The following is a 15003-nucleotide window of genomic DNA, read 5'->3' on the forward strand; positions in this document are numbered from 1 at the left end:
ATGGCACAGTGACAAGCCCTTACTACCTGAATAACATCATTAATCCAGTCATTGTGCCCCTGCATGAACAACACAGGCTTAATGTCATCTTCACAGACGACAATGCTCCAGCTCATCGAGGTCGCATCATTAGGTGAATGGCTGCTGGAGACTGGGGTACTTCAAATGGAGTGGCCTGCACTTTCTCCAGACCTGAATCCCATAGAAAACCTATTCACTGTGTAGATGCTCGTTATTCTCTTGTCAAGCTGTAATTGATGCTCCAGGGCACATGACAAGTTATTGAGACACTGACATTTTTTGTTGTGGTATACCCACCACTGTTGTTGGCGTTTGTTTCAATAAATTGTTTGAGATGAGGAAATCACCATTGCATGCTTCTACTTAAATGCCCTACTTTCACGATATAATATCACTGTAGCATGAACTTTTTACATTTTTACAAATATCCCTACGTTTTTGTGAGTAGGGTATTTGTCCTAGGACAGCAGCCACCATGTTTTTTGAATGCTACCACTATGGGGCGCCAAAGTACACAGCAGTAAAGTATACGGCACCATACCGTAAAATAAAAACAAGCACATTATTTGTTTATTTAGATAAAATGGGTAATAATACTAATATGACTATACGAAGAATAACAAGAAGCAGAATTAGAAGTAGAAGAAAAAAGGATTAGCAGAAGAAGAAGAAAACAACGAAGAAGAAGAAGAGGGTAGTGCCCTCGAGCATTTCGTTGGTGCTACGTCATGTGTTTTCCTCCCTCACGCGGTGGATCCTCGCGTACACTGCCGAGGCGGAAAGGGAGAACATGGCAGACGAAGAGGAATCAGCGCCGGACCCTGCCGCCGTCTCTCCACCGGAGAGCCCTCACCCTGGGCGGCCTCACTCCGTCTCTTTCTCTGAGAGCGTCCAGCCGGCCGTCGGGATGGTGAGCCAGCTGCTAAGCCAACCCTCGTCCCTCAAGTTTGACAAAAACATCAAACAGGCCTTCTACAACACCGGCGCTATGATCTTTGTAGCTATCTGCTGCGGAGCGGCTGTCCTGGTCTACTTCATCCTGGAGGCCTTCCTCCGCCCGCTGCTCTGGGCAGTGCTCTGCGGCACCTTCCTTCACCCCTTCAAGTACTCTCTGGCTCGGCTCGGCCGCTCGTGGCTCAGCGGCCTGCAGGAAACCGGGACGCCCATCGTTTTGGGCACACTGTTAATTCCGGTGTGGTGTGTGAACTACGGGGTGGAGGCGATGGGCAGGCTGGTGCTGGAGAGGCTTACGGTGCTGCTGGTGATCGGGGCCGGGGCTCCGCTGGTCTACTTTCTCTACCTTTTCTGGAGCGTTATCGGGATGCAGGTGATCATCGGACACGTCTGTGGGATCATCGGGGCCGCGCTGGACTGTTTCCACACTGTGTGGGTGAGTGAATGGACAATGGCATCTGGTTTCACCCCCCTTTAATGATGACAAAAAGCCCTCTGTGTCACTCTGCGGATGCCCCAGAGGTCAGCTGGGTCCTGTAATCAGTCTTTTTTTAACCAAGTAAATGCCCAAAACTGACTGACTCCACCTTCTCTAGTGTGAATATCTGCTGGTTTTCTGGGTAAATATATTTGGGTTCTGGACTGTTGTTTGGGCAAAACAAGCAATTTGCACATGAAAACCTGCACCTTTGGACATTGTGATTGGCATTTTTTTTTTTTTTTTTTAGCATGATATGATATTTTATAGATTAAATGATTAACTGTGAAAATAATCTGTGAGTAAGTGATCAGAAAAATAATCGTTAGTAATGAAACAAATGTACTTAAATGAATCATTCATGTGTACAAGGGATGACACAGTATGATGTCATCATCCCAGCATGATTCCATAAACGTTAATCAAGAGTCAATAACTGCAGAATGACAAATGGCTGCAAAATGTTTGAATTGCATTTCCTTGAACGTGTCTCATCACGTGTTATTCCTTTAACCTCAATGCAGGAAGTATTTTTCTTGGAACTGAAACTTGTTCCTCAGCTGATCTTATTTCCCGCAGTTCCAGTGTCTGTTCGATCAATACCTTATTATTCCAAAACGGCTCCAGGCACCAGAGTGCAGCTGAGTTTTGACCAGATATAAGTTGTATAAAATGGTCCTCCTCAGACAGCCTGTCCTGTCCCTGTTAGAGAAAGACTGAATGGAGGGCACTACATTAAAAGACATCAAAAGACGTCTTTGTGAGGAGTGGACCCGGCTGAGGCCTCTGTGACTGGCTGAGTACAGACTGGGACTCCGTACAGTATGTGCTGCAGATTATTTGCTGCAGGATGTTGGTTAACAGAGGACAGGGAAGCCTGGAAAGGACAGCGTGACCACTTCACAACCTCAAGCTCTTTAGGTTAATCGATAAATGGCACTGCATCCTGTAACATCCCCTCTGTCTTTTTGCCACTCAGGTGTGCACTGTGGTGTTTGGCTACTTGTTGGCGGTCTGTTTCAAGTGGAGTCCCCAGACTGAGGGCTACCTGAGGGCTCTGGCTCTGCCTGTCTGGGCCGTCCTGCTCTTCTACCTTGGTGAGTGTGTGTGGGGAGGAGGGGAAGCCTGGAGAACGGCTCAGACATGCTGGTTTGCATTTCATACTTTTATGCAAACTCTTTGCCAGCAGGAAGACTTTTCAAATTTTGCCCATTTGAGTAGGCAGTTCGCAGGTGGCTAGATGCAGAGAATGAGGCTAAACACTGTGATTGTCCAAAGGTGAGGGAGCAAAGTTGTTTTCTAGTCAAGATAAGGCCCCTTCTCAGAGGGTCCAATAAGACAGACAACATGCACAGATTCGTCGTAAGATGAGGAAGTCATCAGTATTTTTAGCACTTAAGGCGTGCTGAGAAGAGGTGTTGACCTTCAGGCGTGAAATAGCAGTGACTGTGAGATATCAAGACGATTTGCTCTGCAGGAGAGTGAGACTGTATAAAAACGTGACTGTAGGAACAAAATGATCAATAGTATCTCAGTAATTATTTGAATCTTGTATATTTTTTTGATTTTATGGTACAACCCTGATTCCTAAAGAGTTGGGACACTGTGCAAAACAAATAAACAGAATGTGATCGTTTGCTAATCCTTTTTGACATGTACTCAACTGAAAACAGAGCAAAGACGATATATTTAATGTTTTACCTCGTCAGCTTCATTGATTTTTGTAAATATCTGCTTATCTGATGCAGCAGCACATTTCAAACATGTCGGGACAGGAGCAACCAGAGACTGGGAAAGTTGTGGAATGCTCCAAAAACACCTGTTTGGAACATTCCACAGGTAAACAGGCTCATTGGTAACAGGTGATAGTATCATGACTGGGTATGAAAGGGGCATCCTGGAAAGACTCAGTCACTCACAAGCGAGGATGGAGAGAGGTTCACCACTTCGTGAACACATGATTGTATAAGGGATATTAATACATGGGCTCAGGAACATTTCTTAAACTGTTGTCAGTAAACACAGATCATTTGCAAATGATTGTGTTCTGTTTTGGAATTTGGGTTGTAATACCTGTCAAGAAGCATGTTTTCACTGGTCCAACAAGACACAGCAGTGCACCAGAAGTCAACAGTTCTGCCAAGAAACAACCAATAATGTCAACAAAATATTATGCAGTCTAAGAGCAACAGGCGTCTCCACGGTAGTGAGAAAACACACATTGATGTCCCTGATTTCTGCGTCTGCTTTCAGTGTCTCTGACCGGCTCGTGGAGAGTGCCCATATTTGTCATTGTGGTTATACTTATCATCGTGGGCTCCCAAGAGAAACCACCTGTCCCTGGCAGAGGTGAGCACGCACACACGCGCACACACATTCAGCACAGAATGAAGTCCCATCAGCTGGGCTTTCATAAATATGGTAAAAGGAGTCATTTTTGTATGAATCAAACAGACTTAAAACTATAATTTCTGAGCTGTAGAGGAAGCCAGAAGGTTCAAATCAGCTCATAATTAACTATGATTCCTCAAACAAAGGACAAACAGCTCAGCGTGCAGCTTTTACAGTGTCTTGCTTTTTGCTCTTCACCAGCTCTCGATGTGTTACGGTTGTTTTCTGTCTCTCTTCTCCTCTCAGGAGAGCTGTCAGGGCAGGTGCTCTCATTCGCTGCTAACACTATTTACATGGCCATCTCCTGTAGCAACCTTCAGCTGAAAAGTGAACCCAGTGAAAACACCACTACAGGTAAGATACCTCACCTTCACCTCTGGGTATTGCAGAGGCGGTTTGTTTTGCTGCGGAGGTGGCCGTGTGTTTGGATTCACCTCTGGCTTCCGTCTTACTGGAGTGTGAAAATGTGGACTAAGGCAGAGAGGAGGAGGGTTGGTGGAGATCTGGGATGAGCAGTCAACAAGCACCAGGCTACTGAAGCAAGAAAGTGTGATGATCACAGAGATGCACATAAGACAAAGTAAAACAATTAAGAGCCTAACTTCTTGGGGAAAATATTTAATTCACTTTTGATTTGGATAGAGAAGATGTATTTTTATTCTAAGCATTTTTTTGGACCCAGCTCCTTGCAGCCACTAGAGGAACCGCAGACACTTCTGCTTTGGCTTCACCATTCAGTCATGGTGGTTGGCACAATGAACCAGTGTCCATCCTCATTGCTTTGTCCTTTCTTCCTCTTCCTCTTCGATGCTCCCTCCTGTGCTCCTTCAAGATGGGGTGCAGTCTGTGGGCCCCCTTCCCGCCACGCCTGGGTTTCCTTCGGGCTCTCGTACTTTACCGGCCGGCCTCTTCCAGAGAGAGAAAAGCTCCCACAGAGCCAGCGATATCTACTTTATTCTCCTGGCCTGGGCCATCGTGCTGGTTCAGGTCTGGCTCAACCTCTGGATCCTACAGCTGCTGCCCATCCCTGTGGCTGGTAACACACACAAGCACACACTCTCCCTTTTCACACGTGTCTTCTCACATCTGCTGTACTCAGACTAATGTTGCACTGGTGCTTTAGTGTGGGTGCTGAAGAAACTGGTGGTGCACTTTGGCCTGAAGAGCTTTGCAGAGCGGACTCTTACCACATGGTGGGCGGTGCTGGAGAAGTTTGGACGGGAGCGAGAGGAGGCCCTGCTGCCGGGACCAATCAAAGGCTTGGCTCAGTTCCTGCTGCGTATCGACACAAAGGTAATGTCTCTGACTGATCTCCAAGGTGCCGCCAGTGCAGGCGCTACCCTCGTCTCAGGCACACACACACATCTTCTGTTCCACTGGTACATCTTTTAGTGTCACTGTCTGGCTAATAGATGTTGAAGGTCAGGCCTACTGGGTATCTGCAGTTTAGAGATTAGAGGATAAAATGTTCTCTAAGTATTGAAATGGTCCAAAGGAAATAGCAAAAAAAGGAATTCTCTACAATGTAAAACAACTCTGTGAGAAGGGATTCATCACACTGTTTGAAGCTTTCAACTAGAACTTTTTCTGCACAAACAAGCTTCACATTGGTTTCGGTCACTGTGTGGGACCCTTTCATCTGTCCTGATGGTGTCTTTCCTGATGCACCTATTCCTCAGGACTTCAGTACACGAGTGCAGAAGGACATCTTGTGACTGTTACCTCCTTCTTAAAAATAAAAACTGAACTGTAACTGTGTATAAAAGGTGGCACAAAAAAGACAAAGTGTTAATGCTTTTGAGGATCAAAACCAGCGATATTTTGTTCATTTATTTGCACCGTGATGAACAAAAAGCACAAGTTATAGCGATGATCCCACAGCGAATTATCAGCCGACTCTGCATTTCGCCTCGGTTCTCTGGAGCTTTGTGGTGTCCTTCGGCTCATTGTTTCATTATGGCTCGAGATGCAGCCACCATTTGTTCGTAGTGAAAAGCCCTGATAAACCGACTACACTCCCTGTCCAGGATCAAAAGGCACACAGACAGACTGGTGGCAGCTAAAGAAGCAGATATTTCCAAAACTGAGCTTAAACAGAGTGAACATTGGACCTGCATTCATGTGGTGAACAAACACAGCTCCAAATGAATGACAGCATTCCTCTGTGTCTGCTGGACGTGTATGAATCTGTTTACAGCATGTTGTGCTGCCTCTAGTGGCCAAAAAAATCTATTCATGTCGCTCCGAAAGGGCCTTAAAAAGTCATGAATAGAATTTTATGAGAGAATTTTCCAAACGAGAGAAACCTGAGCTGCATCTTAGACAGAGTGACGGGTCACATGCGTTACTTTTCTTGGATCCAAGAAATTCAGGTTTCATACAGCGACATGAACGGCCTCATTGTGGACACCTTTTACACTGAAAGATGTCTTTCTCCTGATGTTGTTAGGATGTAGTCATGTGCTGTGTTTGTAATCACAGTGATTTGCATCCCACTCTGTAGCCCGTCCACACTCCCTGTACGGTCTGTACTTAAATCCTGCCTGCCACACTCCACTTCCTGATCCCTCACTGCCGTAGGCCCAAAGAAGTTGTGTTCTTGTCGCACGGGTACATGTGATGACTGCTTTCCAAAAATAATCTTCCCAATGTCTCTTTGTCTCCTCCCCAAGCTCTGGCATTGGCTTAACAAGCAGGTAATGACTTGGAGGAGCAAGTGCTGAGAGAAAGAGAGACTGGCAGAAAGAGTGTGTATGAGAGGAAGCGAGACGTAAAGAAATAACCTGTGTGTGTGTGTGTGTGTGTGTCTGTGTCTGTGTGTGTCTGTGTGTGTGTGTGTGTATGTGTGTGTGTGTGTGTGTGTGTGTGTGTGTGAAGGCGTGAGCACACCTTGTAATAGCTTGGACTGGCACTTTATCCATGCACTGCCATCACCCTCTCATCCTGTCTTACATGTTTGTCCTCCTGCTGCTTTCCTGCTTCCTGCTTTTATTTTGACAGGAAGCTACGGTCGGGGAGGCGGGACTCTTGTCGGCCCCTCATCCTCATCCGTATCTTCCTCGCTGTGATCTAACTGGCAGGTTTTGGCTTGAGAGTGTGTGATCTGCATGGAGAGATGGCTGATCAGAGAGAGCAGAGCTGAGAGGGAGGAGAGGGCGGTGTTTCTGAGTACATGCTGGTCGATAAAGCTCATGTTAGCTCCTGAATGTTTTTAATAAAGACACACTGCCCATGGTCTCCCACAGAGGACCGTTGGAGGAATGTGGTCATGCTTCAGGAGCTTTTATGGGTGGGAATGGGGCTGGGGATGGACAAAACAATGGAAACACCTACCAGTTTGTCAGTATGAAGCACTAAATTAAAACCTGGCCCAGGTTGTACCTTTGGAGGAGCTTCACTTCTCTTTGTGGTGCTGTCAGAGTCCTGACCTGTACGTAGTCTTTGGCATTTCCTTAAGAAGCTTCAGATTTCAGGCGCAAAGGATGTGTTGTAGAAACTGCTGACATTTACTCTCCCATGATCAACAAATCCCAGAAAAAACAACAATAAATTCTGTGAAAGAGCTGAAAACTGTTAAAAACACAGAACGACACTCATGCGCTGGATGACGTGTTCCTTCCTTACTGTGAACGTGGGCGCTGCAGTTATTGTGTTCAGTTGATTCCACATTCACTGTCCCGCTTTTAGAAATACTGTAAATAGTCCCCAGTAAAAACTTTCTCCTGTTAGAAAGGTAGAAAGGCGCTTTGGTCTGAGTGCCACAGACGGGGTAGGGAAGCTGGAAAGTGCTGACAGATGGACGGACGTGTGGTTGGTTTCGGTGAAATTTGTTGACAATAGAAAAATAGCAGCTTTGTTCTTTAAAGGTTCAGTTTAGATCTTGAACTCTGGCTCTGCTCATGGCAGGTTTGACGTGCACAGATTTCTGCTGTCACAGATCCGGCACAGTGTTTAAAGAGCCAGCAGCAGAGGTGTGCAGAGGGTGTTCACTGGGTTCCTTTGGAAGTGTACTTAAGCATGATTTTTATGGGTTTCCCCGGGCTACATTAGACAAATGCAGCCTTTGTAACAACTGCACTGACTGTGCTTTTGTGTTAAGTGGTGGATTTTTGGCACCTCTCCTCAATCTGACCCCTCCTGCTGATTGGTGCTCAACATGCAGCACTAAGTTGCCTGTTTAATTGCCTGATTTAGTTCTTTCAAAATTAAAGCCCCCTCTTATGGTGTTTCCATTTTTTTGTGAACCAGTTTCTTGCTGTACTGCATTTAATCAGTCTCATACTTCTGTAAGGTCAGACCTCGAACAGTGGGACCTTTACAGCCATGTCGTTTCTACTGACAGACCGATAGCGCATGTCCTGTTCAGTAACCTACCATTGACTCCAGTAACCTGACTTTAACACATGGCTCCTGTGACATTAACACACACATTCAAATCGAGACTAAAGCTGTTACAAGCTGGCCATTGATGCAATTTCGAAACATTGAGAAACCTGAGTTACGAGTTTCACCACCATTCGACAGACTGAACTTTGAAAGACTCGACGGCAACGCAGAGGAAGAGAAACGTGAGACGTTCAAAGCACACAGCCCGAGCTTTTCACTGGCATGTTTCCATGTTCAAGTGTAAAGACACCCTGGCTGTTGGCTCACTCAGTCGACTACCTTTCTGTGCTCAGGGCCCGAGGCGGCAGCTGTTAGATCCAAAATGGCTCCTCCTCGTGGGACGGACGCAGGTTTCTCCATGTGTCTGATCACTGTATGTTTCCAGCATCTTCAGGATTACACTGACTTTGTATCCACACTCTGTCACCTCCCTGCCCCCCTCTCTCTTGTTTCTCCTCCGTCCATTTCCTCCTCCTCTATCTGTACACAGATGATCGTGTGGTTGGAGCGATCCCTGGATAAGATCATCAGCATCTTCATCATCTTCCTCCTGGTCACCGGGACGCTGCTCATGGCTCTGCTGCTCACTGCTATGGTACTGTTTTTGTCCCTTTGAATGATTTCACTGCATTTCAGAAGCGCTGAGACATCGTTCTGGATAACAAAAGCAACCGTTATCTCTCCAGGTTCATCATGAAAGTGCTCACATCATCGACGTAACCAGTAACCTCATCAACGAGACCGTGTCCAACCATCCAGAATGGGCCAAGTATGACAGCGTCTTGCATCTTTCTCTTTTGGGCTTTCTGATTTCTCATCTGTTGAATGCTTTATCTCGGTTTTTCCCACATTGTCCTCCTCTAGTTGGCTTCCAGAGGCTCGTGTGGTGCAGAAAGCTCTGAATTCAGCTGCTACTAATGTTTATCAACACGGCAGAGAGTGGATAACACAAAAGGTAAGAATGATAATCACCTATATACCGCATTTCCCTGTGGTTTCTGTTATGCATTGGCTCTTTTCTTCTTTTGTGCAGCTCCATAAGATGTTAGGGGACAAGGTGAACCACACAGCTGTGATTGAGAAACAGGTGCTGGAGCTGTGGGACAGACTGTACCACTCCTGGTTTGTGAAGGTAGCGTGAGGACGGCGGAGGTCACTTCCTTGATGATGAGGAGGGATTTGACCCCGTAAAATGTGCTCACGTAATGTTTCATGCATGTTCCAGAACGTGACTCACGCTGGGCGGCAGCGCGGTCAGAAGATGATGGCTCAGAAACAGAACAGCTGGCTGGGCGACATCCTGGACTGGAAGGACATCGCCTCCTTTGTGCAGGAGAATATTGAGACTCTGCTGTCTGTAAGCCTGACTGTGTTTAACGATAGGAGGATTTGCATCTGCTTTGCTTCACCTGCATCACATCCAATATTAGAAACACACGTCAATGAAGGAAATTTGGCTAAGGCCCGGGGCGGGGGGGGGGTGTTGCTACATCCTTTGTTTGTCCTGATATTTCTGAGAATCGGCAAATAGATGTGGCTAAAATGTGCTGAAATGCTGCACGTCAGCTCTGCTCTGATTGGCCCACAGTGGGCGTCACAACAACTGCAGGTCATAAATCGCTGACATATTTACAGCTGTGTGTCTCAGAGGGGTGTGCACTTTCCCTGTGGGTGACGTGTTTACCGCTGCCTTGTTGTTTGCTAGATCCTGGAGTCTCTGTGGGTGGTGATGAGCAGAAATGTCGGCCTCCTCATCTCCACCTCGACCACGCTCTTCACCGTCTTGTTCCACAGCGGCACGGCTCTGCTCAACTTTGCCCTCAGCCTGGTATGAAACACTGACCTCTGAAGCATCTAGCAAGAGTACATGGTGCGGTGGCGGTTTGTTTATTGGTTTTATGATGAATCGCCTCGTTCAGCTGCTGCGTTAAACTGTTTCACGCAGAAAAAGTCCTACAAACTACATGAAACTACAAGGAAGTTTCATGGTGATATCTATTAGTTAAACCTTTCGCTGTATTCACCTGCAGTGTCTCCCTTTAATGCAATCCCTTGCAACAGATCTTGAAGCTTGATACATGAGTATCCCTGAGGGGTGAAGGGCATGATTATTCTTAGTTATACATGCTTTGGTGTGTACAGGCGGTCCACATGTGAAGTGGACTCTGCTCCTTCATGCTTTAATTGAATAATCTGGACTAGTTGGTCTAAAGTGAACTCGCTCGTCATATTTTTGCAGGTGATTTTTCTGACCACTCTCTTCTATCTGCTGAGCTCCAGTGGTGAATACTACAAACCTGTCAAATGGGTGATCAGCCTGACCCCCCTCTCACAGCCCGGACCGTCCTCAAATATCATAGGCCAGTCTGTGGAAGAGGCCATCAGGTAGTCACACACACAGAAACCCCTGTTTAAACAACCTGAACTTCTCCTGGAGATTATTTTTGACGGTGTGTGTTTCTGTTTTGAAGAGGAGTGTTTGACGCTTCTCTGAAAATGGCCGGCTTCTACGGCCTCTACACTTGGCTCACTCACACCATCTTTGGCATCAACATCATCTTCATTCCTTCTGGTGAGTCAGTGTGTTCACAGCAGATCGTGCTGTCACTATAGCTGCACCTGCCAAGCCACAGTCGGTCTTTTCTCACTCTTTGTATCCGTCTCTCCTGGCCTGAAGCCCTGGCCGCCATCCTGGGTGCGGTGCCATTCCTGGGGACCTACTGGGCAGCGGTGCCCGCAGTGTGCGACCTGTGGTTGGTGCAGGGCGAAGGCGTCAAGGCCGTGCTGCTGCTGATCTGCCATCTGCTTCCAACGTATTTTGTAGACACGGCGATCTACTCTGACATATCGGGGTATGTATGTGTGATGGTGCTGTTCATAGACGTATATACAGATGGACAACGCGTCTCCACCTCCTCCCACTGTACGAAAATGAAGCCAAAAATATCCCAGATATGGGCGCTGCCACCTTGAGCTGTTGAAATCATTTGGAGCGGAGTCCAACCATACACCCACCTGACTCAATCGCCAGTCAATCACAGCTGTCAGTCATGGCAAAACACCCCCATGTAAAGCATCAAGTTACTAAGTAAAAGCAAACTTGTCAGAAAAATGAAGAGAGATAAAAGCCACCTAAAATGACAGAAACCATCTTTACATTTATTTGACCATAATTTTTCCTAGTTTGGCCCATATCTCATCCCTTAACCAGACAAGCATCGAGATGTTTGGGCTGTCATGAGTTACCACGTCGTCCATCTTTATATACAGTCAGTGGTTGTAACTTGTGTGTTTGCATCGACACATTTGACCAACAAATGTCAACAAACAGCCGCCTGGCTGGTGCTGAATATGGCTTTGTATATACAAGTCTATAAACAGTGTGTCCATTTGCCTCGGCCAGTTTCATAAACTGTCAGCTGCTGAAGATATAAAAACAACACCAGACTGCGGGCCAGATGATGCTCCATCTCAGCTGTTACTGGCAGCCGGACCATGTGTCCAAGTCTGTTTCTCCTTTCAGTAGTTTTTCCTGTAGCGCTGCCCTTTATGGTTCGGACTTAAATTAGCTTCATGATTAAGAGTCTCCATAAGGACTAGTTGGGGTTTGCTTTGTGATAAGGGGAAATTTATGGGGAAACAGACCACAGACAAACATATTTAGTAAGATTGCTCATGTTTAACTGCAGTGTTTTTCTTGTTGCGGTCAGGTCATTTCTGGTTACATATAATTTACATTAGTAAGTATTTTTAAAAGCATTTATGATTTGGGTTCTGTCATTTCAGTGCAGAGTAAAAATCAGCTCCTATAGTCTTAAAATCCATGATAAACATTGGTTATTTTTTCATATATTTTAAAGTGTTTATTACAGTTTTCAGCACTACAGTTGTGTAGTGCAGCTGCATGCAGGGACACATTTCAAACCTCTCTGTGAGGGTGCGTTCACAGTCTAAAATCCAAGATGGCTGCCATAAAGGTTTGTGTTTGTGATCGTATAGAAAATGAGAAAAATCTCTGATGCTTGTGCAGAAGTGATGCAACTTCAACCAGAAAAAAAAAGTGATGAAATGTTAAAAACGTGTGAACTATACATCATGATTTATGTTATGTATATTTGAGGTTGAATATGTAAAAATATATTTCATACATTTTCTAACGCTTTATAGTTATTCTGTTGTGTTGATCTGTGTCCTTGTCGTTGTGTCTCAGGGGTGGACACCCGTATCTGACAGGTCTGGCGGTGGCAGGCGGAGCGTACTATCTGGGTCTGGAGGGCGCCATCATCGGGCCCATCCTCCTCTGCATCCTGGTGGTTGCAGCCAACATCTACAGTGCCATGCTGATGAGCCCCAGCTCTGCAGTGCCAACACCGGTGCAGTCCAGCTGGCCGCTCCACCCCATCAGGTAAAGACAGCATCTGCAACGCATTCACATTCAGATCTCCAGGAAAATGCAAACACGGCGTCACTGTCCTCTTGCTTGTCGCTCTCAGGACCTTCGCAGACTCAACCCCCTTTGTCCTAAAGAAGACCAGTGAGTGAGAGCGCGAGGGCGTGACCCTGTGGAACGTCACCTGGCTTCCTATTGGCTGATTCCTCAGGGGGCCTGCTCCCCTCCCTGAAGCTCCTCCCTATGCCGCCCGGCTCTACAGGAGTCAGCCCCCCGGACCAAGAAGAGGCGGCGGCGCAGTGGCTGGTTACCCATGATGCCGTTTGCTGACCAGAGCTGCTTCTCTGAGCAAAATGGCACCAACTGCTCTCACCTGAGACCCTAAAATTACAGATGGGAGCGTTCATCGTGGACCAACGACATCACATCGGGCTTTATGATAATGAGTGGCGGAGACGTTTATGCTCATCACATCATCTCTCAGAACTCAGTGCCTAAATTGATTTTGTATCAAAAAAGCCTAAACTTATCGTGCGGCAAATTGTTAGATGATATATTTTAACTACAAAGCCCCTGATTTCCACCCCGCACACCCTGGCTGTGTGGAAGCTACAGTGCGTGGTCGTGCAGTGTTTGTACTCCCTACCTCTCTCCTCGTGGAGGCTCAAGTAGAGTTTGTAGTGACGGCTGGTTTGTGTTAAAGGTGACCTCAGCACTTCCTGTCATAGAAGTCCTCACGCCTGGCTCAAGAGAAGGAGCTGGTGACTGCTTTTAATGCGTCATTCGTGTTTCAGTTCAGCAGCTCGTGAGTCTGCAACGTTAGATGTCTGCTTTGACAAAGACTCGCGCTCCTGCTCTGCTGGACCAGGCTTCGTTACCACTGTTTCACTTTTATTTTTTTGTATCTGTTTAGCTGAATCACAGAAAATGTCTCTGCTTGTTTTTTTTATTACAGTTTTAGAAGGATAACGACTACTTTATCTGATCAGATTAGACGTCCTGCTTTCAGCGAGATGGGCCTGAAGTCTGACATCAGAGGATTACCGAGGGATTCTGTTTGTACATTTTTAATTTATTTGACGCGTATCTTTTTTTTTTTTCAACACAATGTGAGCGCACATACACACGTACATGCAACCAAGGTTTTCATGTTTAACACGCTCCGCTGATCTGTCGGTACTGAAGCTCGTTTACACTCAGAAGATATTGATATTGATAGTTTGACTGAGAATTCTTGTGAGAACTTTGCGGTTTTGGTAGGACTGTGACATTCTCATCACACGACTTCATCAGTAGTTTTTCACCTCACAAAGCTCAAATCCACCATAGTCTTTCTATTTTCTTACTCACCTCATCCACTCCTGCACCTGCTCACTCTTAGACTACAGTCGGAGCACTTTTCTGAACAGAGAGTACGAAGTCGTTTACATCACGTGAAGCTTTAATGAACAAGCTGTACAGATGAATTCTGTGTGCAATGTAACACATTGATCATACTTGGCTACTGTGTTAGCTGCCTGTGTTTGCTGGGAGGGTTGTGATGTGTTCTGTGTTGGAACAAGCATGTTTGTTAGTTAACGATTTCACTAAATTAGTTTTCATTTGGAACAGTTTTATTACTGGATATGCACTGACACAATAAACATCATTTTAACTGTAGTTTCTTTGTCGGCTGCCTCATTATTAGTTTGCTTTTCTGACTGAATTAAGACCATTATTAGTTCATCTGAAGTTTGTTTTTTTTTCACTCATTTTTCAAATGTTTGATCTATAAAATGGTAGTAAATAGTAATTATCATTATTGTCATTATCCAAAGATGCTGAATAAAAATACACAATTTAAGTTAAAACTCTTCCTCAAAGAATGGCTGCCATTAGTGCTATATTATTAAACATTAATATGATTACTGACGCATTATAGTGTAATTTTAATAGCTTCAAGTTGTGTCTGACTAGTTTCTGTTTAGTATGTCAAGATAAGATAAGGCTTTATTTATCTTACACCAGAGAAATTAAGCCATTGAATTAAACAAGTCTATATTAATGTACAATATGTACAGTTTCTACGAATAGTCTGTTAACAGCTGATCATGTTTTTGATGTGAAATCTTAGTAAAGTTACATTCATGGTAACGTTTGAGGAGCTTGAACAGGCAGACGTTTGGCATTTCTGCTTTTAACAAACTGAACGGTGATCAAAAATCTTACTGATATTCTGTCAATCAATTAACTGCTCAGTTCCACACGCGAGGCTTTTGTTATGTGAAGGAAAATATTTCCGTATTTTCTCTGTCATAGCTGGAAAATCCATGCAAACAGGTCGGTCTGGAGATCCTCTTCTTCTGCTGCTGCTAAACTGCACATTCACTTGCACAGACTTATT

The 15003-nt window shown here is 45.4% G+C and overlaps 1 protein-coding gene across 2 annotated transcripts; it reads left to right on the top strand.

Moving 5' to 3' along the window:
• The first annotated feature begins 754 nt into the window (after nucleotides 1–754).
• Nucleotides 755–14279, top strand: tmem245 (transmembrane protein 245). 2 transcript variants are annotated; one of them, XM_076736673.1, is made up of 18 exons: nucleotides 763–1411; nucleotides 2433–2550; nucleotides 3707–3802; nucleotides 4091–4198; nucleotides 4677–4880; nucleotides 4968–5137; nucleotides 6517–6540; nucleotides 8721–8825; nucleotides 8917–8999; nucleotides 9095–9185; nucleotides 9264–9362; nucleotides 9456–9587; nucleotides 9936–10058; nucleotides 10470–10615; nucleotides 10702–10802; nucleotides 10908–11082; nucleotides 12441–12635; nucleotides 12724–14279. In XM_076736673.1, the coding sequence occupies exons 1-18, from the start codon at nucleotides 812–814 to the stop codon at nucleotides 12770–12772; spliced, it is 2619 nt and encodes an 872-aa protein (XP_076592788.1). In that variant the 5' UTR covers nucleotides 763–811; the 3' UTR covers nucleotides 12773–14279. The 2 variants fall into 2 exon arrangements, with proteins under 2 accessions (XP_076592789.1, XP_076592788.1); XM_076736674.1 differs by lacking the exon at nucleotides 6517–6540 and having other exon boundaries at nucleotides 755–1411.
• Nucleotides 14280–15003: the final 724 nt, after the last annotated feature.

The sequence above is a fragment of the Chaetodon auriga genome, chromosome 8, assembly GCF_051107435.1.
Source record: "Chaetodon auriga isolate fChaAug3 chromosome 8, fChaAug3.hap1, whole genome shotgun sequence".
In the NCBI taxonomy this organism is placed as follows: Eukaryota; Metazoa; Chordata; class Actinopteri; order Chaetodontiformes; family Chaetodontidae; genus Chaetodon; species Chaetodon auriga.